At 38.3% G+C, this 22842-nt stretch overlaps 1 protein-coding gene across 7 annotated transcripts in view; it reads left to right on the top strand.

The window, feature by feature from the left end:
- cnbd1 (cyclic nucleotide binding domain containing 1) overlaps positions 1–22842 on the top strand; it is an 86653-nt gene that overhangs the window by 24889 nt on the left and 38922 nt on the right. For all 7 annotated transcript variants that reach the window (XM_088643334.1, XM_088643329.1, XM_088643330.1 and 4 more), the window contains exon 5: positions 20725–20870. In XM_088643334.1, the coding sequence (XP_088499460.1) occupies positions 20725–20870 (146 nt within the window). The remainder of the gene's footprint in view (positions 1–20724; positions 20871–22842) is intronic.

The following is a 22842-nucleotide window of genomic DNA, read 5'->3' on the forward strand; positions in this document are numbered from 1 at the left end:
CCGTGAGAGTGTGTTTGTGCCAAAATCTTGAACTGGGCGGTGTGGTGACCATAGTGACAGGAAACACTGTGCTTCCATCAGTGCTGCACCCTCCTGACAGCAGGAGGATGGTGGAGAGAGGGATGCTGGTGCCAGCAGAAGACATCCGGTTGTTTCATGAAGGAAGTGAGAGTGTGGAATTGCTGTGTCTGCATTTTGTTCTTGTTGTTGTTTGCTTTCTTTTTTTGTGTGAATCAGCTTTCTGCCTCCTTCCAACATTTCCCTTTTGAAACCTGAGAAATTAAATGAGAAGCATTCACCTGCAATTCTAGTATGAATACCTTCTGATACAAAATGACGCTTTTCATCTCAAAGTAAATATCATTCTAGCAGTATGTCTGACAAAGCGTGGCAGGTGTTATAGTCTTTTGAATAATGGTTAGCTGCACAAAAGCAAAGAATTCTCAAGAATCTCTGTGTCACTTGTTGAATTCAAAAATCCTATGTTTTAATGATATGGATTTGAGTGTTGAAAGCCTGTATTAAAAGACTTCAGTCACTTAGTAAAAAATATCATACACAATAAAAACACACTGCAGCCCCCCTCATTTGACATCTCAACCCCTATTGGTTTTTGCGATATTTCACATAATGGAATTCATTTGAGATGCTTTATGGTTTGAGATGGTGGAAATGTGTCAGATTCAACCATCACAACAGAGGTACACTGTAGTTCTGAAATGGTGACATCACAGACCTTGATCTCCATCCATTCATGTTGTATTTCTGGTAGAAGGACATACTGACAAATTTATTATCTGTAAAAACAACCAGGAAGGACCAAACACCTTTATACAACAGAGGTTTTTCCTTCTTTCTATTTAAATTTTACTAATTGAATAGAAGTCATAGAATAATCATGTAATTAATAATAAAATAATAATAATAACAACCTTTAAATGAGCTCTAAGATGCAATTTTGCATTAGTGAAAAATCATTTGAAAAAAATGGGGAGACTGATGCATACGTAATTGCATTTTTATTTTTCTGCAGAGCCTTCTAGTTAAGTGTCTGTTATTATCGTTTCAGTTTTGTAACGAACAGTTCTTTCCGGACCCTATGCGGACGACACAATCCGAAGAAGTGGGAAACACTAGGAAAAAGTCATGCAAGGATACGTTGCTGAAAACTGGGGGGGCGTGTCCAAAGTGCGCTGGTGCACGGGGAAGGTGTGGCCGAGGCAAACAATCCAAAAGTAATCCATAGAGGGAATCCAAAAACACAAGAAGGTCCATAGCCAGGTGATCCATCCAAACAAGGAATTAAAAACACGAACCGGGTCGGAACCGGCAGACAAGGAACAGGAACAGAGCTTAAAACCTTAACGGGACCAGGCGCTTCCAGGTCCCGGACTCGCACGGTGCGGAAACCAGATGCAGAGCCAGGCTGAACGTCAGCGCCTGGCTTTTAAGGTGGGCTGGGAAAAGGGGTCAGGTGCACAGAATTAAGTCTGAAGTGAAAGGGCTGGAGCACCCTTAAGGAGGAGGGACTATAATCGTGACAAGTTTCTTCTTAAATTCCTTGTGCATTTTAAATTTGATAGAAAAGATTTAACAAATAATGGTTCTAACTGTCTCACTCATTGAATAATTTTCGGAGAAGGACGAGCTGTTCTAACATGACCCGGCTGTAAGCACAGGACGATATTTGGTTGCCATCATTTGCTGTTTACTGCAGCCTCAATGTGTTGAGGGAAGAGAATCTAATTTGCTGCATTTCAGTTTTGGTGGGTGAAATATGTAAATTCAACTGCTCTGGTTCATGTGAAGGGAATCCTTACGCTTTATTTATTTATTATGTGAAATTCATCATTATTCTCATGTCTGCCAGCAGCTATACTATTTCCAAGCCTAAACTCATCTGAATTCAGAGAGTCAGCATAGAGGGGATAGGTAGTATTTTGGAGAGGAGACAAATATGGGAAAATGATGTTGCTTAACCCCTTTCCTCTAAACCAGTGCTTTTCAATCCTGGACTCAGAGTACCCATGTGTCTACTGAGTGGTACCTCTGCTTAATCTGATTGCATAGAGAAACCACTGCTCTAGACCATAGATTTTATACTGGTGCCCTAGTACGAGCTGTAGGAGAATGTACATACAGTATACAGGAGGTTGTTTAGGATTTTAATGTAAATTGAATGCAGTGGGCATAAAAGATCCTGGCACAGTTTTCCAGTGGCAAATACCAAAACAGACTGTATAAAGTTCTCTTTACCTTAAAGTTCTTTCCTGTTTTAGCTTCAGTCTGCCTCGAGAACAAGATTTTGATGTCATGCCACTTCCTGGTTAAGCAAATGTTAAATATTTGGCAGAAGCAAAATAATGGCTACCACTAATTGTGGATGAGGAGGGAAAGAGAGGGACAGGATGCTCAATGCTGAGCCAGGACAGAGTGCAAGACCCGGAAATATATAGCCCAAGGGAAAGAGAGGGACAGGAAGGACAGCAGACTGGAAACTAGGGACAGGACAGAGAAGGAGCGCCCTCTGGCTGCAGAGGGCGTGACAGTACCCCCCCCTTCATGGGCGGCTCCCGACGCCCATACAAATAAATAAGCTGCACAGCACTGGGGGGAGGAAAAACCTCATTTAACTGAAAGGAAACCTCCGGGAATCCACGGCTGAGAGCTACCCCTTCCTCCGGGGTATAAACCTTTATTGGGTGGAGGAAGTGGGGGTAGAGAAGAGCTCCGGAGACTAAAGACAAAAAAGTACACAAGCACAAACACAACAGACAAAAACCTGGGAAAGACCAGGGAGACAAACCACACAAAACAGGTAGGAACCAAAGTTCCGAGACACAGAGAGCAGGGGGGACCAAAAAGGAGGGGAAACCAGGAAGAAAAAAAAATCAAAACAAAAGGCAAAAAGACAGGTTCAGCTTCAGTTGTCTTTTTCTAAATCTATCGGTCCAGCCAGTCCAGTATTGGAAAAATGCTATGTCTGGTCAGAGTTGTATCCACCTGGCACCACAGGATGCAAGGCCTGGACTACACCATAAACCTATCTACCAAAAAAGGTATAGACTCAAAGTTTGAGAGACTCTAATTAACCTAGTCAATTTGTCTTTGAAAGGTAGGGGGAAGCACAGGGAGACCATGCAAGCTCCACAAAGTAGAAGAAACCCGCACACTTAAATCTCAATGTTGAAAAGGTGACCAAGCTTGGTAGTACATACAGAATATTCTTAAAAACATCAGATACCTAATGTTCAGTCATTGGTTTACTTGAATTTTTTTTTTCTTTTGCTCTGCTTTATCTTTATCTTTTTTCTGTTCTGCTTTTTCTCTCTCTTCAATTCCTTCTCTTGGTCCTAAGATGATAATGCAAATGACAGTAGTGATAAAGATATTTTACTTCAATGGCAGAGATCCTCATGTTTCCTCACTGAAAATTGACACTCAGCTGAAATTTGATTGTCAGAGCAAGAAACTAAATTTCCTTTATAGGATCTCTAATTACATTTTCATTCAGTCTGTTTTGTGGGTGAATATAAAAGGTAAGAGATCATGGTTTTAATCCTGGTTGTCTGACCATCTTTCCTTTAAGGGCTTCTTTTGAATTTTATGGCCTGTGAGCAGTATGCATTTCTTCAATTGATAAATCAGCTAGAAAGCTGTCACAACAGCATCCTTTACTGTAATTGCATTCATGGACTTTGACATTTAAAATTGTTGCATTCAAAAGGTGAAACTCGGTGAGAAATCATATAATATTATTTAAGCCATTTTTTCTAGACAAGAATAAACATTGTAACAAATAATTTGAAATAGAAAACATTATTTTAGCTTAAAAAACAGATGATTGTACAGAGTCCACAAGCTTGAAAATGTCAAGATAATGGCAATGCAGTGTTATTTGAATCGCATATTGCTCTAAATTCTGTGACTTTTTCTAGCTTTTTTCCCACCTTCAAAACTTATGCTGTTGCATGAATGCCTTTTGGAAATCCACAGAGCTGTTGTTGTCACTTCACACATTTAATGAAACTAGCTTGTAACCTCCAGTTTCTTGTGCCTAACTTCATTCTGGACTTCCTGTTTGGCATGGTGGTAGTTAACATATATATTATTATTGTTGTCAGCATTATTGCTGTTGTTGTTAATGTGTGGCAGCATTGTCACATTCGATTCTAATTTATTCATTTATCTGAAGCTAAGCAAGGTTGGACTTGGTCAGTATTGGGAGCGGAGAAACCTGTAAATGGAGCTGCTGTAGTAAGTGGTGTTGGCAGACCAGAAGGTGTCACTGTTCCCTCTGGACAAGAATTTGCATACCAATGCCAAAGTTCGGGGACACCGTGCTATAGGAGGTGCTGTCCTTCACGTGAAATGTTCAACTTAAGATCCCATGGCCCTTTAAAAGGTGAAACACAAAGAGAAATCATATTGTATTATTCAAGTCATTATTATAGACAAGAATAAACATTGCAGCAAATAATTTGAAATAGAAAATATTATTTTAGCTTAAAAAACCACAAACGTGAGTCCACAAGCTTGAAAATGTCAAGATGATGAAAATGTAATATTATTTGAACTGTGGATCCCAGAATGTGACCATGCTCTAAATTCTGAGACTCTTTCTAGTTTCTAGAGCATATGGTATAATCCCAATGTCCTGACTACATTTTGCTCTGGGCTTGAACAGTGAGGCCTACTTAAATTTCCTCTTAGTTCAATTGGTGATGCAGTTTCTCCCTTTTCTACCTGAACTGCTGTGGAAAGAGGCTGCTGAGCATCACCAAGGCAGTTGTGGCTTTATGAGTGGCAAATGATGCTCCCCTTGTACAGTATTTTGTACAGGTTTTGAAATACTTTGAGTTCAAAAGCATAATATTAATGCTAATTATTATTGTTATCATTATTATCACCATCATCATTGTTGCCTATTTTATTTTTGTTGAATCAAGAAGATCTTACTTTTGTTATTCTTTCTGTGTCTGCAGAGAGGTACTGTAAGTTGTTTGTTGTGGGGAATGCTGTAGTCAGCATCCTGAGATTGGAGTCACTCAAGGATACTCCAGGCTTCAGAAATTAATATTTCTGTGCTGTAGGCCTTCGCACTTGCAGTGGCTTTAGGAAGAGACTCACTGTTTAAAACCAGTTGGCACCAGCTCTCCTGTTAGGGGCTGTGTGGCTGAGAGGCAGCATGCCAAATGATGAGTGGCTTATCTTCCAAACTGTTCACTTCATTCCTTCACTCCACACAGTCAGTACAAGGGACATTGATGTGAGCCAAAATATAAAATAGCAGTCGGAGATTCCAACCTGGGTGGTTGTAAAATAAAACAAAAAACGCCTAACTTTTAAGAAACAAAATGAAATCTAGTCCACAGTAAAACAAATATTGTATGACAGGATCTAAATATGAAAAAGCAAACAGAATGGCTAGTGTTAAATTTTATAGTTTATAATGTAGTACTCCCTAACACACACATACTCTCATTTCAGATGCATCTGCTGTTAGCAGGTACAATCTCAAAGAAAAGCTAAGATTATTTCTGACTGCTGTAGTATTTTGTCATCTCTTGCTTGAACAATGACTACCCTGAGTGCATTAATCACATCCTGAGAGCGAGGTGCAGTGTTTCCATTCCAGTGCTCACAAACAATTAACCTTAGTCTTCTCATCAAGAACAAACGTATGCCACTTATTATACACAAGAAGGGCAAATTTACAAAGGAATAATAAAATTAAATGAAACCCCTTGTATTCAGCATACAGTCCTCACATTTTTTATAGGAGTTACAGAATTGTACTCAATGTAAAATGCAATTTTCCTGGTTCAAGTAAAGGCATGTTTACTGGTGACTGAAACTCTGCTATTCTGCTAGCATACCCTGCAATTAAAGATGGTTGCTTAACTAATCCCATCAGCTATGCATCACTCTTGTTAAGAATGCAAACTACCATAATCAATGAGACACATTTCTTACAAAACTGAGTGGTGTAAGGAATTTAGAACATAGAATTGTTTTCATTGGATTTTTAGTGTGTTCTAACACCTGTATGCAATGTTCTAATCAACATACACCCATCCATCCATTTTTTTAACCGCTTTATCCTTTTCAGGGTTGTGGGGGAGCTGGAGCCTATCCCTGCAGGAAAAGGGCACAAGGCAGGATACCCCCTAGATGGGACGCGATCACAGAGCACACACAGACTAGGGGAAATGTGCACACACACCAGGGCTATTTTCCCAGCACCCAACCAACCTACCAGTATGCCTTTGGACTGTGAGAGGAAATCAGAGCACCTGGTGAAGACATACAAACACGTGGAGAACATACAGTATAAGCTCCACACAGATAGTACCACAGGAATAGAACCTACTGTATGCCCCCAGGACTGCAAGAGAACAGTGCTAACCACTGTATCCCTGTGCTGGCCCAACATTCATCCAATTATTTTTTCCTACAGGTAAAGCTTAAGGTCTAGTATGCTACCTTGAATCCTGACACATACCTCCTGTCCTGGAATCTATGAGATTTTCTATAACCCTTTCACACACTGTTACTAATGCAAAACTGTTTTTAAGAACCCTGACATTAGACGAGCTCATAAATTAAAGATAAATATGTGTATTCCTCCTCTCCTCCTCTTATGACACAATTAGTTGAATAATATTAAGATGTTGTTAATATTTGTATTGTGAAGATACAGTATGTACTCTCTAAATGATTTCTGGAAATGCAGCTTTTTAATTTCTAGATATTTCTTTTGCTTTATAATCTGATTGGTCAGTAAGGGACAATGCTGTGATTAAATAATCTTTAATGAAGAGAATAATTCTCTGCTCTGTTGACTTGCATTAAACTAAACAATAAGGGTTATACTGTATGTTTAAATGTAACAACTCAAATGACAAAAATTTGCCACAAGTGTGCACATACTGTATGTTTCTTTAGAAAGAAAGAAATTGAAATTCTTGTAGAAAAGAATTTCTTGAGAAGGCTGAACTGTGTGAATCTTATTTCTGAATGGATGGTCAGACTTATGAAAAAGGTCAGGTTATGAATCTCGCTATGTCCACTGCTCAGTACCTACAGTAGGTATGTGTGTGTAATGTCTGAACTGTTTCACTGTTTCATCCAGCTAAAATGTACTGACTTGCTGGGAAATACATCCAACCACCTGAAGAGTTTTGAGTATACAAATGTAACTAGGCACAACTGCGTGAGAGAGAGAAGGACATGTAAGAGATTAGGGTAATGCCAAACCATGAACATCATACAGAAGACATACTGTATATGAAGAACCAGTAAGAGCCTTGTAAGACAATTCTCATCTTGGGCAGAGACTGCAGTGGAAACATGACCTGTATGAAAGTATCATGTACAGTAGTAACACAATATGCAAAATGGTAGATATCACATAATTTGATTAGTTAGATTATAATTTTATTAATATTGTTTTTATAATTAATGGAATTCTTCAAGTGAAGGGGTCTGTTTGGTAAAACAGCTTTAACCAAGGCTTTTTAAGTTGTCTTCAACAGTTTCCAAAAATAATTGAACCCTTTTACTTTTGTTTAAAATCTTTTTTAAAACAGTTTTATATAAGAATTACCTACTATAAATTATATAATGATGCTAATAGTTTGCTAATTGTAAGTTTTTGTTAATCCTGTTTATGTGGCTGCGTACTGTTGACTGTTGATAGTGCTTTTAGACCTTAAATTTGGCTTCTGTGTTGACCACTGCTCTTGTACATTTCAAAGGGCAATTTTATACTTTCATCATCCTCTGTTCACAGGTCTGCTGATCTCAGTGTGGTCAAATGTATTATTCATGCATGTCAAATGTGCTCACAGAATCCTATCAGAACCTGCTCCCTTCAGATGTCTTTTGTGAATTTCAGTACCAGCTGTACATGAGTAGCCGTGGCAGGAGCTGTGCTTATTTTAAGTTACTCATCACCAGGCTTGTTGCTCTGTGTGGCTCTCACTCAAGATAAAGAGATAATCCAAAATGTTTCCCACTTACCTTTAAAGAACTGAGCTTAATTTTCAGCTAATGAAGACCGGTGGATCAACTTTATTTGAGTTCTCCACTTGGGCACAATTGCTGTGTTCAGAACAGGCCAGAATGTTTATGACCATATTTCTTACAGATTCAGAAAATAATTGCCTTTTTTATTATTGATACGATTATAAATATATAATATAAAATATAATATACAATTAAAGGGTTGAAATGGATGACACCCCAACATGAAGTATACTTTTCCTGTGAAAAGACCAGGTGTTATTAGTCTACTGTTACATTTCTGTACTGACACAGAACAAAGGGGCACCGAAGAAGGCAGTGCTGTTTAGAGGACAGTGGACATTGAGGACCGATACCTTCAGTCAGATTGTTTTACTTCACTGTCATTCAAGAAAAAGTAAATACTGCGTGTTTAATTTCTCTTTCTCCAAAATGTATTTAAGAAGCACTTATCAGTAAATTGCTTCATAAACATACATCAGAGTCTATAAAAGGGTATAAAGTTACACTTTAAATGAAAAGTGCTATGTCTACTTTAACTCAGGAACACTGTAAGGCTATGAAAGTACTCCTTTCAAACATCAAGTACACATGACGTTTTTAGCTTGGACTTTTAATTTGGGTATTTCGTATGGTTTTATTATTGAAGATGTTATAGAGATTAGCATAAAATCTAAGCAGGTGTAAGCAATGGTAAATGAAAACAAAGTACTTGCCTCTGTTACAGTTCCTGTATATCTTGGATGCACTTTAGCATCTTTTTTTGTATGATGTTATAAAAATCCAAAGATTACTTATCATCTTTAGGTAATGATTTTTGTAAAAATAATAAGACGAAAACATTCGAAAGTGGAGCTTTTGAAAGGATGGAAATGAAACGGGGCAATCCAGCACATTTTGCTTGGTTGTTAGTTTTTAAAAGCTAAGTGACCATAAAATGATGTCCACCCAATTCCTGAAGGACCTCTACCACCTGCCTGGAAAGCTTGTTCTGAAACCCACAACTCTTTGTATAAAGTAGCATTTCCTATTTTCCATCCTTAACAGCACCAAGAAAAAAATAAATCTTGTTTAAAGTAATTAGATCTTAATAAAAGATGGAGATAAACTATTTAAGTGTCTAACAAAAAGACAGATATATTTGAATTGTTTAATTAACAAAATGTTACAACAGTAAATACCCTTGTGTGAATAAGTATAGTACTTATATAGCCCTTTTCTGGACACTCCACTCAAAGCACTTTACAGGTAATGGGGACTCCCCTCCACCACCACCAATGTGGAGCATCCACCTGATGCAACGGCAGCCATAGTGTGCCAGAACGCTCACTACACATCAGCTATCAGTGGGGAGGGGATTGTTAGGAGGCCATGATTGATAAAGGCTAATGGGAAATTTGGCCAGGACACTGGGGTACACCCCTACTCTTTTCAAGAAACACCCTGGGATTTTAAATGACCACAGAGAGTCAGGACCTCAGTTTTACATCTCATCTGAAGGACGGCGCCTGTTTACAGTATAGTGTCCCCGTCATTACACTGGGGCATTGGGACCCACATGAGCCGCAGGGTGAGCACCCCCTGCTGGCCCCACTTACACCTCTTCCAGCAGCAACCTTAGTTTTTCCCAGGAGGTCTCTCATCCAGGTACTGACCAGGCTCACACCTGCTTAGCTTCAGTGGGTTGCCAGTTGTGAGTTGCAGGGTGATATGGCTGCTGGACATTTCCTTTAACCGTTTATCTTTCACATCTGCTTTTGTGAATTTTGACTGTTTTTGCCTTGCAGAACTGCTTCATTTTATTGACATTTGAGGGTTTATTTGCATGGACAGCTTCCTTCAGGTCTTTCTGGGGTTAAGGTCCAGATTTTGACTTGTCCAGTCCAAAATGGTGAATGTCTTCTTCCTCAGACATTCTGTTATAGATCCGTTTGTATGTTTAGGATCATTATCTTGCTGCAGACCCTCTTTCACTTTTTGTCCTGACATTCTCCTCCAGAATGTGCTGATAAAATGCCAAATTCATAGTTTAATCAATGATTGCTAACTGTCCGGGCTCTGAGGCAGCAAAGCAGTCCCAAACTATGATATTTCCACCACTATACTTGACAATAGGGATGATGTTAAATTTATTAACTTGTTAAAATCTTATAATACCCATAATTACGATGGGTTTATAAACTTTTTCTTGGCACTGTAAATTAGTTTTAATTTCCTATTGTGACCCTGTGTCCTTGTTTGGCTTTTGAGTCTGAAATCATTATCTGCATTAACCCTACAGTATATTGCTTAGGATTTTATATATTTGACAGTCTATTATTAGATTCTTCGATATTAGATTATTAGTGTATTAGATTGAAGAAATTAGTTTCATTTACCCAGTCCAAATATAACAATTCCAATGTGACCAGGAATCCTTCTCGTTACTCTCCTTTGATCTCTTTCTAGGGCAAAACGTTTTCTTACAGATGCAGCCATTCAAAGTGCGCGGTACAGACACGTACCGCAGGTAATTGGCTGCGGTGTCGCGTATCATGACGCAAGATGACGCTGGGTACCGCGATACGTGATTGGTTGACCGACAGGGGCACTCGTGGTCCGTTGGTCTGTCGTAGAAAGACTTACTGTAAACGTCTTTACTGTGCCCGTTGTAGATATTGAATTTTACCACTGAAGGGAAATCTTAGTAGCTGAGCATAAAAAGAATAGGAGCATACTGTAACGCGTGTGAAGGCCATAAACGATATTAATTTTGGAACATAAACATACAGTATATAGCTGGTCTTGGTACTTTAAAGAAAAAAATACACACCAGTATTCCATTTCTCCCTAAACATTTTAAGCTTCGAAGTCTTTAACTAACGTGATACCGGAGTCAACAAGCATACTTTTAGAATTTGATTAATTGGGAATATAATATGGAATCGCGTATCTAAAGAATTTAATAACGGTATGATTATATTCGTGTACTGCGACAGGGCTGTGTAGGGCTGTTTCGCCTCCCTATTCATGCGAGTTGTCTTGTAGCCTACTGGTCTACGTGCCTGACTAACAACTGGCAGGTTGTGTGTTTGAATCCAGCTGGTGCTGGACTTTTCTTTTAACAAACATTTCTTCGAAAAAATAGAATAGCGATATTATGGACAATCAATTGACTTTTATATTTCAAAATATCGCAACATGATCGATTCTAAGTCATTTTTGATAACAATGAATAGTCACCTTCTTCCCTTCTGACAACGGTCCCTGCTTCTGCTTCCTGCTTCTATTGTGTGTGTGTGTGTGCAACAGTCATTTGTGTGCAACGTTTCATTTTTTCAAAGAAATGTTTGTTAAAAAATAAAGTCATAGTTCCATGGGATTCAATCACAGACCATGTGATATGGGAGTCAGGAAACTTAACACACAGCGCCACCGGATTTAATAACGCAATAAAAACGCTATAAAATAATGTGACTAGGCACAGAACAAGTTTACAGCACAGTACAATAATAAATGCTGACCATGACTTTAGAAGCATAAATTACCTTACACTCAATTTAAACACAAGCTGTCTTTCTGTATGAACCTCTAAGCTGGTTCATACAGAAATGTAGAAATGCATTAGCCTGATTATGATTAAAAAACACATATAATTAAACACGCGTTTGCGATTTAAATCAGAACACGATTTAAATCAATATAAATGTTTATATTGTAACGCATACTGTCCAGCCTCCATTTCTCTATAAAAATTTACTCTGTTGCACACACACACACACAATAGAAGCAGGAAGCAGAAGCAGGGACCGTTGTCAGAAGGGAAGAAGGTGACTATTCATTGTTATCAAAAATGACTTAGAATCGATCATGTTGCGATATTTTGAAATATAAAAGTCAATTGATTGTCCATAATATCGCTATTCTATTTTTTCGAAGAAATGTTTGTTAAAAGAAAAGTCCAGCACCAGCTGGATTCAAACACACAACCTGCCAGTTGTTAGTCAGGCACGTAGACCAGTAGGCTACAAGACAACTCGCATGAATAGGGAGGCGAAACAGCCCTACACAGCCCTGTCGCAGTACACGAATATAATCATTATTAAATTCTTTAGATACGCGATTCCATATTATATTCCCAATTAATCAAATTCTAAAAGTATGCTTGTTGACTCCGGTATCACGTTAGTTAAAGACTTCGAAGCTTAAAATGTTTAGGGAGAAATGGAATACTGGTGTGTATTTTTTTCTTTAAAGTACCAAGACCAGCTATATACTGTATGTTTAACTCTTGAGAATAACCTCTGTGAATTTTTAATTCCATACTTTGTGCTCTGTACTCAAGCATTGTATTTACATTTTTCTTACTTTCCACACTGTCTTAATGAGGATATAGAAGTATTCACATGCAGTAAATACCCAGCTCAATTTTAATGTGTAATTTCCTGCATTTTTGCCTCATCATATGTGGTCTTCCTGATATATTACTAAGAGTCATGCTTCCTTCCTGTTGTTCCAGTTGGGTTGGTGGTCTGTGATCTTTTTTCTCTTTCAATAAACCCCCAATTTCTGTTAAGCACAATTTAGTACTTAATTTCTTACAACTTACGAACTGCTGCACTGGCCGTTGACAGGCATACTTAAAATTGAACATAATTAATCATATTTCTCATCAGATATCTATGATTAAGTGAATTTCTGGGAGGACAAAAATCTTACCTCTAATGTTTTTATATTTTCAAAGCAGATTTTATTTAAACCTCATGTATGTTAGTGTGCTTCTCAACGCACAAAACAAAGAAAAATAGATGCAAATGTTTTTTTGACAATTTGATTCACATTACCGATGATTATGCTCTTTTTTTCTCACATTGTGGTGCTAAAACACATCTTTGTATGCATTCAACTGGTACTTGTAGTGTGTAGTAGGCTGTGGGTAGTAACTCAAATTTATTTTCAAAAATGAACAGAACAACAAAACCTGAATGAAGTATAAAGTAATAAAGCAACATTTTGTAATTAAATGGATTATGCTAAGTATGTCCTGTGCTATGTTCAAAGCAACATGGAACTTTGTGCTACAGTTTTATTTTCCAGTCAAAATACTATATAGCTATATTGCTTAGCTTGTCTTTTCCAAGTGAATGAAGTAATATATTGTATTTTATTCCTACAATGTGTTGTGCTGTCTTGGTTGATTTTTCTGTTTCAGTTCTAGTTATGAATGCTTGATACTGCTGTGGCAGAACAGAATTCCAGATAAAGTAAAATATAGTTACTTGTAAATAAGACCTTTTGCAATTACTGACAGATTTTTAGTGAAAGTCTAAACATTCGACATCGGAGCGGTAGCTCTGTGGCTAAGGATCTGTGCCTGTCACAGGAAGGGTGCCAGTTCAAATTCTGTGGCCGGCAGACAAATCCTACTCCTCTGAGCTCCTGAGCAAGACCCTTAACCCCAACTGCTCCAGGGGTGCCGTATAAATGGCTGACCCTGCGCTCTGACCCCAAGCTTCTCTGTCTGTGTGTCTGTGTCTCTCATGGAGAGCAAGCTGGGGTATGTGAAAAAGACAAATTCCTAATGCAAGAAATTGTATATGGCTAATAAAGTGATCTTATCTTATAGACATTATAAAGTCTTTAATAGCATTGATGCACTTAATTAAAGTGATTTGATAATAGTCAATGAAAATAATACCATTTTTAATGTTGTTCATGAGTTTTGTGGACAACTGTGACTCAAACCTACTGTATAAGTACCTACAGTAGTACCTATTATATAAAGTTAAAACAAGATTTGTATGGTAAGGGGGCTGTTATTTTCTTTTGAAGATATTCATTCTAGGGTGTACATGCTTAGAAAACAGAAAAAATAATATTCCTGCCTTTGGGTCCTGCTGCCATTGTACTGCATAAAACTTTGCATCCTGGCTGAAACTTCCTGCCTTTTGTCCACCATTCTAAAACCAGTTTATTTCCTTAAGGAGCACATTCCCAGTTACAGCACACACCAATCTCCTGTTCCATTTACAACAACATAATCAGAAGCTACTGCTGCAAAAGGATGTGTAACTGCCCTTGAACTGCAAAGTCCCTTACAGCACAAGCTTTAAAACAGACATTGCAAATGTTTAATATTTTTCTTAATCTTCTTCTTATATTTATTTAAACATTACATGCTCCATATTTTACCTTCCTTAATGTATATATAAATCAAATCATATGAGAAAATAAGGCATTTTTGGTTTTCTATTGAGTGAGACAGTGCCTCTGGTCTCAGTGAGCATTGTGAGAACTCTCTTCAGGATGTTATCGGCTGTGCCTCCAAAATGACCCTTTTTGTTGTGCATTATAACACTACAGCCCAGCATTACACTTGTGATAACCTACATCTACAAGCGTTCCCCTTTAAAACATCATGTTCAGCTTTGCAATGTGTAGCCACACATAGGAAAAAAAAATATTTTCTTGGTTAAAAAATGTCTAAGATGTCTAATGTCTATGTGAGAAACGGCCTGTGGTATCTTTTTCCTTCTGCTGTGGCAGTTGTGCCACCAGGATTGTTCTCTGCTGAAGAGCACTGCTCTCACCCTCCACATCCCACCACCCCTCTTTCTTAGTTTGCTTCCCTGTCATCACAGTCCCCTTAAGCAGTATCCGCAATAAGAAACAAGTAAAAGTTTATTCGATCTTGAAAAGAGAAGAGAACAAACACAACGTTTCAGCTGTGGAACCTTCTTCGGGTCCACAGCTGAAATAAAGAAAGTTCCACAGCCGAAACATGTTCCTTTTCTTCTCTTTTGAGCATGGAATAAACCTTTACTTGCTCCTTTGCATCCTATGCATGCTCCCTACTTGAAGTACTTCGGTATCCACAATAGCCTTCTTGACTACTGCAGTGTAGCAGGACCTGTACATGTGATACACACCAGCTGAGGGAGGGGGATTGTCATAATGACAAAGCCCCAATATGAATTGTGTCTTTAAGGGTGAGATATTCTGGGGTGTCATTAAACTGAGTATATAAACTGAGATAAACTGAGTGTCATTTCAGCTATTAATGCAGGCTGTTGTATCTGTTAGCTATAAAGTACCTTAGTTATGTCACCTCTGTTTCGTCTGTTCAGTTGAAATGCCACAGACTCCTTTCATAATCTGGGACACTATTGTTTCCCAGCCACCAAACAAATAAATAAAATCAAGACCTGACAATGTGCACAGGGCAGAATCACACAGGTGAAGGTTACAAACTATCACAATACATGTCTAACTCTGCTGTATTCATACTGACATATATGATTCCTGCGGTATTTGCTATTATGTTTGGAAACCTGTGTAATTTATTGAAATATGTTGTATTTTCCAGCCTTATTAGCCCTGAATGTTAAGTGTTTGCATTATATATCTTTTTAAGTATCACAAACTGCCTTGGAAAAAGGTGACAGCTAAATAAATTGAAAAAAAAAATAAGAACAAAGCTCTATAATTGGAGCTCTATAGACAAAAGGACTTTAAACAACAAGCTTCTGCAATTGAAACAAGATCTGATATTCCAGTCTGTGTTATTTGGAAAACTGCACAGAAGCTCTGGAAACATCATCACTTGTATCCACCAGGTGCCAAAGCACATAATCTGTGCTTCCTTACAGAGAGTTACATCAGCCCACAGTTATCACAGACGGAGTGGGTATGGTGTGGGTGGGACTGGGACTTCAGCAATATTTCAGGCTGAGTGAGGGCTCATGTCTCACTCATACTTTCCATCTGTTATGATTACGCTCCTAGAGATGACACTCACAGGTTCCCAGCTTTCCTAAGGCTTTCCTCTTTGTCCAGGGCTCATCTTCAAACATGAAAAATAGTAATCTGTCAGTAATTGCAACAAGAAAGATTGCAATAAAGAAAGAGAGTGCAATTCTGCATGTCTGAATTTATAACCTATCGCTTTAATTAGGGAACGCAAATATTTTAGATGGAAACTTTCATTTGCATCTCGAATCATTGACAGCCCTTATTGCACCTCACCAGGGCAGGATGCAGTCAAACCTTTATCAGGCAGAAACAGAGAATTGAAACTGGCAGGGGTCTCAGACTCGGGGGACACCTAGAGAGATGAAACTACAACGAATGACAAACACCATATGCACTTTGTTAGGCAGAATTAGAAACAAGGATGTGTTGCCAGATGGACAGAGTGGTCTTGTGTCAGCAGGAGAACAATGGAAAATTGAAACCGTGAGCAAGGGTAGTGACTCTGATCCTTCACTGCCATGAGATTGACTTGTGAAGCAGTGATTATTTTTAGGGATGCTTTGCTAACTAATGTTATTACAGAGACAAGTTGTGTTTTAAGTACAAAAGACTACAATGAATAGGAACATTTGATATAAGGTCATTAGCTTTTAATCACAAAATAAGATATAAAAACAGAGTTCTGAATGGTCAGCTAAGCTCCAGAGCAGGTGTTCATACATAGATGTTGTATTTAAGTAAGCAGTGAGTTAAACTACTTTCTATTTCACAATCAAGAACTTGACTACTTTACTGTCCAGAACCTGCTACATTATTTGTGTTCTGGACAGAGAACTTGAAAACTCTGTAAGTGCTTCAGATAGTGCATATAATAGTGCATTTTTATATCGCTAGTGATATTGTAGTTGAATGAAAATACAGTAGATTTTTTTCTGCTGATAAATGTTTAGGGGAAAAAATAATCATGAAAGGGTTAGAGACCTTAATTTAAAAGTTTTGCTGTAGGTGTACACTAACAAATTTAATTGATTAATTTTTGTGTTGATGGGCTTAATTTTGTAAATTATTTTTAAGTACATTTAAAAAGCCATTAACCTGCTATGTGGAGATTAAAAACATTTGATTACCAATGCCAGTAAGTCTTTCAAAACTTTTCTGAATATCTTGTGTTTTTGAGATAAGCAACCTTGTGTTTTCACAGTGTCTGAGAATCCCTGCTCAAAGGCACGGGAAACAAAACTCTTTGCTCAGTGGTAGATGCTCAAAGCCTAAAGTCTTGCCATTGGTCCTAGATAAACAGAAGCAGATAACAAGTTCATTCAATCCTCACATAAACAGCAATAATAATAAATGCTGAAGTGGCTTATAGCTTGGAATCGGTTGGTTGGAGACTGATTATAATCCCTTTTAAAGGTTCATCTGTGTTAGAGTTCAATGACTGCTCATTGCAGAGCTCTTGTGTGTTGTACACTTTCTTGCTTTGTGCCAGACACATCCGACAGTAAGACATATTGACAGGAGTTCACAAATATCCAAGTTGGTGTCAGCTTGCTATGATTTGTTTTTGTTTTTGGGTCTTTCTTGTACTTTCTTCTACCAGTGATACTGGATGTCTGTGTTTTCTACCTTCACACATTGGGACATTCTCTTTCTATCTGTACAAAGTACAGGGCAGCCTGAGGACGCATTTTCTAAATTGTAAGAAATAGACTTTTGAGTAAGTGTGACAGATGTCATTTAACTGATTTGGTCAGGTATCTTTTTTTAAATAAACTTGTGACAGATCCTGAGAAACACTCGTGTTTTTCAGGGCAAAGAGCAAAAATGATATAATACAGGATCCATAGGGCTTGTACAAAATATGTCATAGGCTGCCCTTTGGCTTACTGAAGTCACAATAAAAATATCAGTAATTCAACAAAAGGCAGCACAGAAAGTTAATTTAATGGCTCTGTTCACATTGCATATCTTAAGCATGAGACTTATAACAAACACAACTGCAAGTTTTCCCCCATTAAAAAAGCTAATTAAAATGTGCAATTTGAAGTATTTGTGAATACACGAAGAACATGCATTATTTTAAAATATGGTTGTATTTTGGTAATGTCCAAAATTTAAACATAGTATGTTTTTTTATCATTCCTACTGCTATTCCTCATTATCTCATTATCACAAATAGAAATTGACTATACAGCAAAAAATAACACTTTCTGTCTTAATATTGGTGAAGGGCATTCTGTGTACATATTGTAAGTTTTCAAGTATGCAGTAATGTGGACACTTCTGGAATTGTTTTAAAACAATGCTCTTCTTTATTTTTTGTCCAAAATATTGAGCAAAAAAGATTAGGCATACAGCACTGTAAAATAAAAAATCTTTTGGGTAGAAAACATTTAAAAAGTAAGTTTCCACACTTCTATAGTGTGAGTCTGATTTTTCAGCTGATTCACTCATGACAGCTAATAAAAAAGCATGAGAAAAATATAATATAAAATGATCTTCTCTATTTCCATTTTTGTTGTCTATATACACGTCTTCAGTTATTTGTTACAGCTCTTACAGATAACAGTTCATCATTAAGACACCACATATTTGATTTAAAATATAAGCATAATCTGATACAAGATTGTTTTCACTTCCAAGTTAATTTACTAAAGTAAAATAGATATATCTACTGTATATATCTAGAAATAAACAGATATGTACAGGATATGCACCAATATAATGCTGATTTTTCTTTTTTTATTTTCTACAATGACAGCTTAAAATCACTTCTAATTTTTCACTAATTAAATAACTACTCAGGATGGCTGTAGTTAATTCTGCTGTATGGAAGGAGAGGAAGTGACTCCATTCTTTTTAGAAATGCTGAGGGCATAAGAAACAATGACTACTCCCCAAATAACAGCAGCAACAGCTGTGAATTAGCAAGTAAAATACTGCAGCTGCTTCTCTTCTGTAACATGAGGCTACACGAATGCATGAAAATATGTACAATAAAATCTGAAAATCTGATGCGGTTAGGACAGAAACAGGTTTTCAGAATATGTTCTGTATTTTATTTTCTGCACTTTTGCCTCAATACTGTTTACTGTGTAACTGTAATTATTTTTAAGTCTAGTTATAATCAGTTGTAGTTACAATTACTAAATGGAAAAACATGATCAATTATCAAAACAGTACAAATGCTGTTGGTGTTAGTGTTATGAAATTAAAAGTGTACTGACCCCAGTATAAAGTAAGTAAAGACTGATACACAGTCTTTTTGCATCTAAAAAAAAACTTTCTTTTCTGTTTGGTTCACATGGGCAATTATGAAAAATAATTCAGACATTAAGCAGTGAAAGTGCTATTATTTGCTATGAAACTTTGATTTGATACATTGCTGTGGACTGAAACCAAAATGTCTGATTGAAAAAGAGGTCACCTCACCAAAATGAATCCTGGGGCTACATAGCGGGCTCGAGGCTGAACCTGACCAGCATTCAATGATAGGAAGCCAGACTGAGTGTAAAACAGCTGTTGCTGTACATGGAATACATTTCATACAACTAGAGTATGGGAACGTACTGAAAAAGGAATATTAATGAGTATTGCAAGAAACAAAATCAAGGGCAGGGGAATTTAGAGTGGCGAACATTTTAACAGCTGCATATTTTATGTTCTGTAACACCGACTGAGCTCTTTAGTGCTTGTGTTATGGACAATCCTCTGTCTCATTCAGCTGGCCACATCACCTAGAGTAGAGCTGTCCAATCCCAGTCCTGAAAAGCCAGTGTATCTGCAGGTTTTCTTAGGTTTCTTTAAAGCAGTGGCACTCGAAGATCTGGGAAAAGCTGCCAGATTGCTCCAGTTAAGCCATAACCAGCTGGTTTAGCTTAGTTAGATCTTTAGAAGACTTTAATCCAATTTTCTCTTACACATTTACTTTCAGTCTGTCCTTATAGCTTATTTCCTTCAGCTCTAAGAAGTCTTTGCAGATCTTTTTTGGATATTTTTTAAAGAATTATTTATTGTTTTTTTAAAGTGGAGATCTGAATTTTGTACAAGTTTCCCAAAATGAATATGTTTGTAGTGTTCCTCTCAAAATACAAAAGGACAAATTGCAAGCTTTATTAGTCAAATACAGTTTTTAAACATTGCACACCTATTTCCAAATAGTGATCAAATGTATCAAACATCGGTAACAAATATTGGTTTTATATAAAAGTAAAATCACACCACATTACTAAAGAGTGCTGAAGATCAAAAAAGTTGTTGGTGTCTGTTTTACATGTTCATTTAAATGTATTTGCATAGTTTAAAGTCTCTCAAAATGAAAGTTAGATGAAATAATTTAAATGTGTCTATTGTTAATTAACATGTTTTAAAAACATTAAAAAAACATTAATTGTTGTTTTCTTTTTTAATGATTGACTTTAAACCCTGGAGTGAGGATCAAGTAGCTGTGGCAAACAGAAAATCAACTAAAAGATGGTCATCTTGTATTTGTAATCAGTACATTGTGGTCTATTTTACAGTAATACTTTCTGTTATTGTGCATTGTGTGGTTAAGTCCTGTCCTGTCTGAAAGTCAAAATACATTTCTGTAGTTTTTTGTGTGACAAAGCTATAATTGTGGTTAGTGACTAAATGCTGCCTGTATGTAAAATAAGATGGTGGTTATTTGGATTGGTGGTGGTTTTTATATTCCTGTCCTAATAGTTTGATCAGTGCTTCACTGGTTTAATACCTTTGATGTCTTTGAATCTCTTCAAGTTGCTGGCATTTTCCATTTTCCATTCTCCATTCTGCTATTTTCCCTATACAGTAAGCCTTAAACTTCATCCTCTCATTTCTACATACAGTAGCTGATAAAGTCACTAGAGTGTGATGACATCTGGGTCAGTCCTGTCACAGTCTATGGGTATTGATCTGAAACCCAAGGGCATCCTTTCTCTGACTCTAGTGTGCATTGATTTCCAGCCCTATAGAGAGGACGCAAGCTGAGCACCAGGCTGTCCTCAGGCTGCTGAGAGGATTCCCTGGTGTCACTGGCCAGCTCTCACAACAGGAGCTGCGGCAGCTGAGCTCCCTTGTGATCACGGAGTCCTGGGAGAAAGGTCAAACCAGTAAGTGACTCAGGTTTTTACTTCAGGGCTGTGCAATGATTGTTTACTAATTTGTAGTACTTTTCTTTAATGAGAATTTGATGAAATTCAAAATTCCTATGCATGCGTACTTCGATAAGCAGTGCTCAAACTCATACTGCACACTGACTGTGCCGTATTACTGAAAATGCATGGTAGACGGGAAAAGCAACATCCGTATGTACTTTCGGCAGTCGGCTCAGTGTTTTGAGCTGTGGCAACCTCTTGTTCAGCCTCTAGCAGGGGGAGCCATATGATACGATACGGAGCTCTGTGGCTGTCCCATCCTTCAAGGAAAAGTCCCACTCCTGCAGAAGAGGAGTCCCTACTAAGCAGAATGATGACAGTGCCTCACCCCTCGTGACGACTTACGCTTTCTCCCAGCTTAGAATGGGGACAAACTAAATGGCAGGCATTTATATATTCTGGAGTGCTGGGAACTTCATCGACCTTACAAGGCATGATAACTGTAAATTTCTTTAGTTCCCTGTTTGCCCCTGCTGCCCATTCAGAGGAATTTGCCATATCACCGGCAGCCATATCACCCTGCAACTCACAACTGGCAACCCACTGAAGCTAAGCAGGTGTGAGCCTGGTCAGTACCTGGATGGGAGACCTCCTGGGAAAAACTAAGGTTGCTGCTGGAAGAGGTGTTAGTGGGGCCAGCAGGGGGCGCTCACCCTGCGGCTCATGTGGGTCCTAATGCCCCAGTGTAGTGACGGGGACACTATACTGTAAACAGGCGCCGTCCTTCGGATGAGACGTAAAACCGAGGTCCTGACTCTCTGTGGTCATTAAAAATCCCAGGGTGTTTCTCGAAAAGAGTAGGGGTGTAACCCCGGCATCCTGGCCAAATTTCCCCATCGGCTGTTATCAATCATGGCCTCCTAACAATCCCCCTCTGTGAATTGGCTTCATTACTCTGCTTTCCTCCCCACTGATAGCTGATGTGTGGTGAGCGTTCTGGCGCACTATGGCTGCCGTCGCATCATCCAGGTGGATGCTGCACATTGGTGGTGGCGGAGGGGAGTCCCCATTACCTGTAAAGCGCTTTGAGTGGAGTGTCCAGAAAAAGCGCTATATAAGTGTAAGCAATTATTATTATTATTATAATTTAAAACCTCTGACTCTGTCCTTGGGAGTTCACCCGGGACAGCTTGAGCTCCTCTGAATCACCTTGCCACTCTGCCCATTAGTGCTTGGGTTTCTCTGGCTCTCACAATCCCCATCTGGACTAGGCAACTAGGCAGCTCATCGCCAGAGGCTCCAACTGCCAGAAGACCTGTCTTTGAAACCAACATCTCCTAGGAGTCCTCACCCTGGATATGGCAGGTTTACCAGCTGAATACAGGGAATTTGCTGACTTCTTCTTCATGGGCATAGGTCAAACCCTGCCACTGCACAGAACATATGATTGCCCCATTGACCTCCTTACCAGAACAGTGCACCCAAGAGGTCACCTCCATGCCCTCTCCTTGCTGGAAACAAAGGTCATGAAAGAATATGTACAAGAAGATCCCTGAATAGACATCATTAACCCATCTTCAGTGCCCGCTTGGGATGGATTCTTTTTTTGCCCCCAAAACACGGCATTCTGCAGCTCTGTATTGATTACACAGGCCTGAACAAAATCAACAAATAATAATAATAATTACTTACACTTATATAGCGCTTTTCTGGACACTCCACTCAAAGCATTTTACAGGTAATTGGGACTCCCTTCCACCACCACCAATGTGCAGCATCCACCTGGATGATGCGGCGGCAGCCATAGTGCGCCAGAACGTTCACCACACATCGGCTATCAGTGAGGAGGAGAGCAGAGTAATGAAGCCAATTCATAGATAAGGATTATTAGGAGGCCATGATTGGTAAGGGCCAATGGGAAATTTGATTACACCACTACTCTTTTCGAGAAACACCCTGGGATTTTTAATGACCACAGAGAGTCAGG

Source organism: Lepisosteus platostomus, chromosome 8 (assembly GCF_059453375.1).
Source record: "Lepisosteus platostomus isolate fLepPlt1 chromosome 8, fLepPlt1.hap1, whole genome shotgun sequence".
In the NCBI taxonomy this organism is placed as follows: domain Eukaryota; kingdom Metazoa; phylum Chordata; class Actinopteri; order Semionotiformes; family Lepisosteidae; genus Lepisosteus; species Lepisosteus platostomus.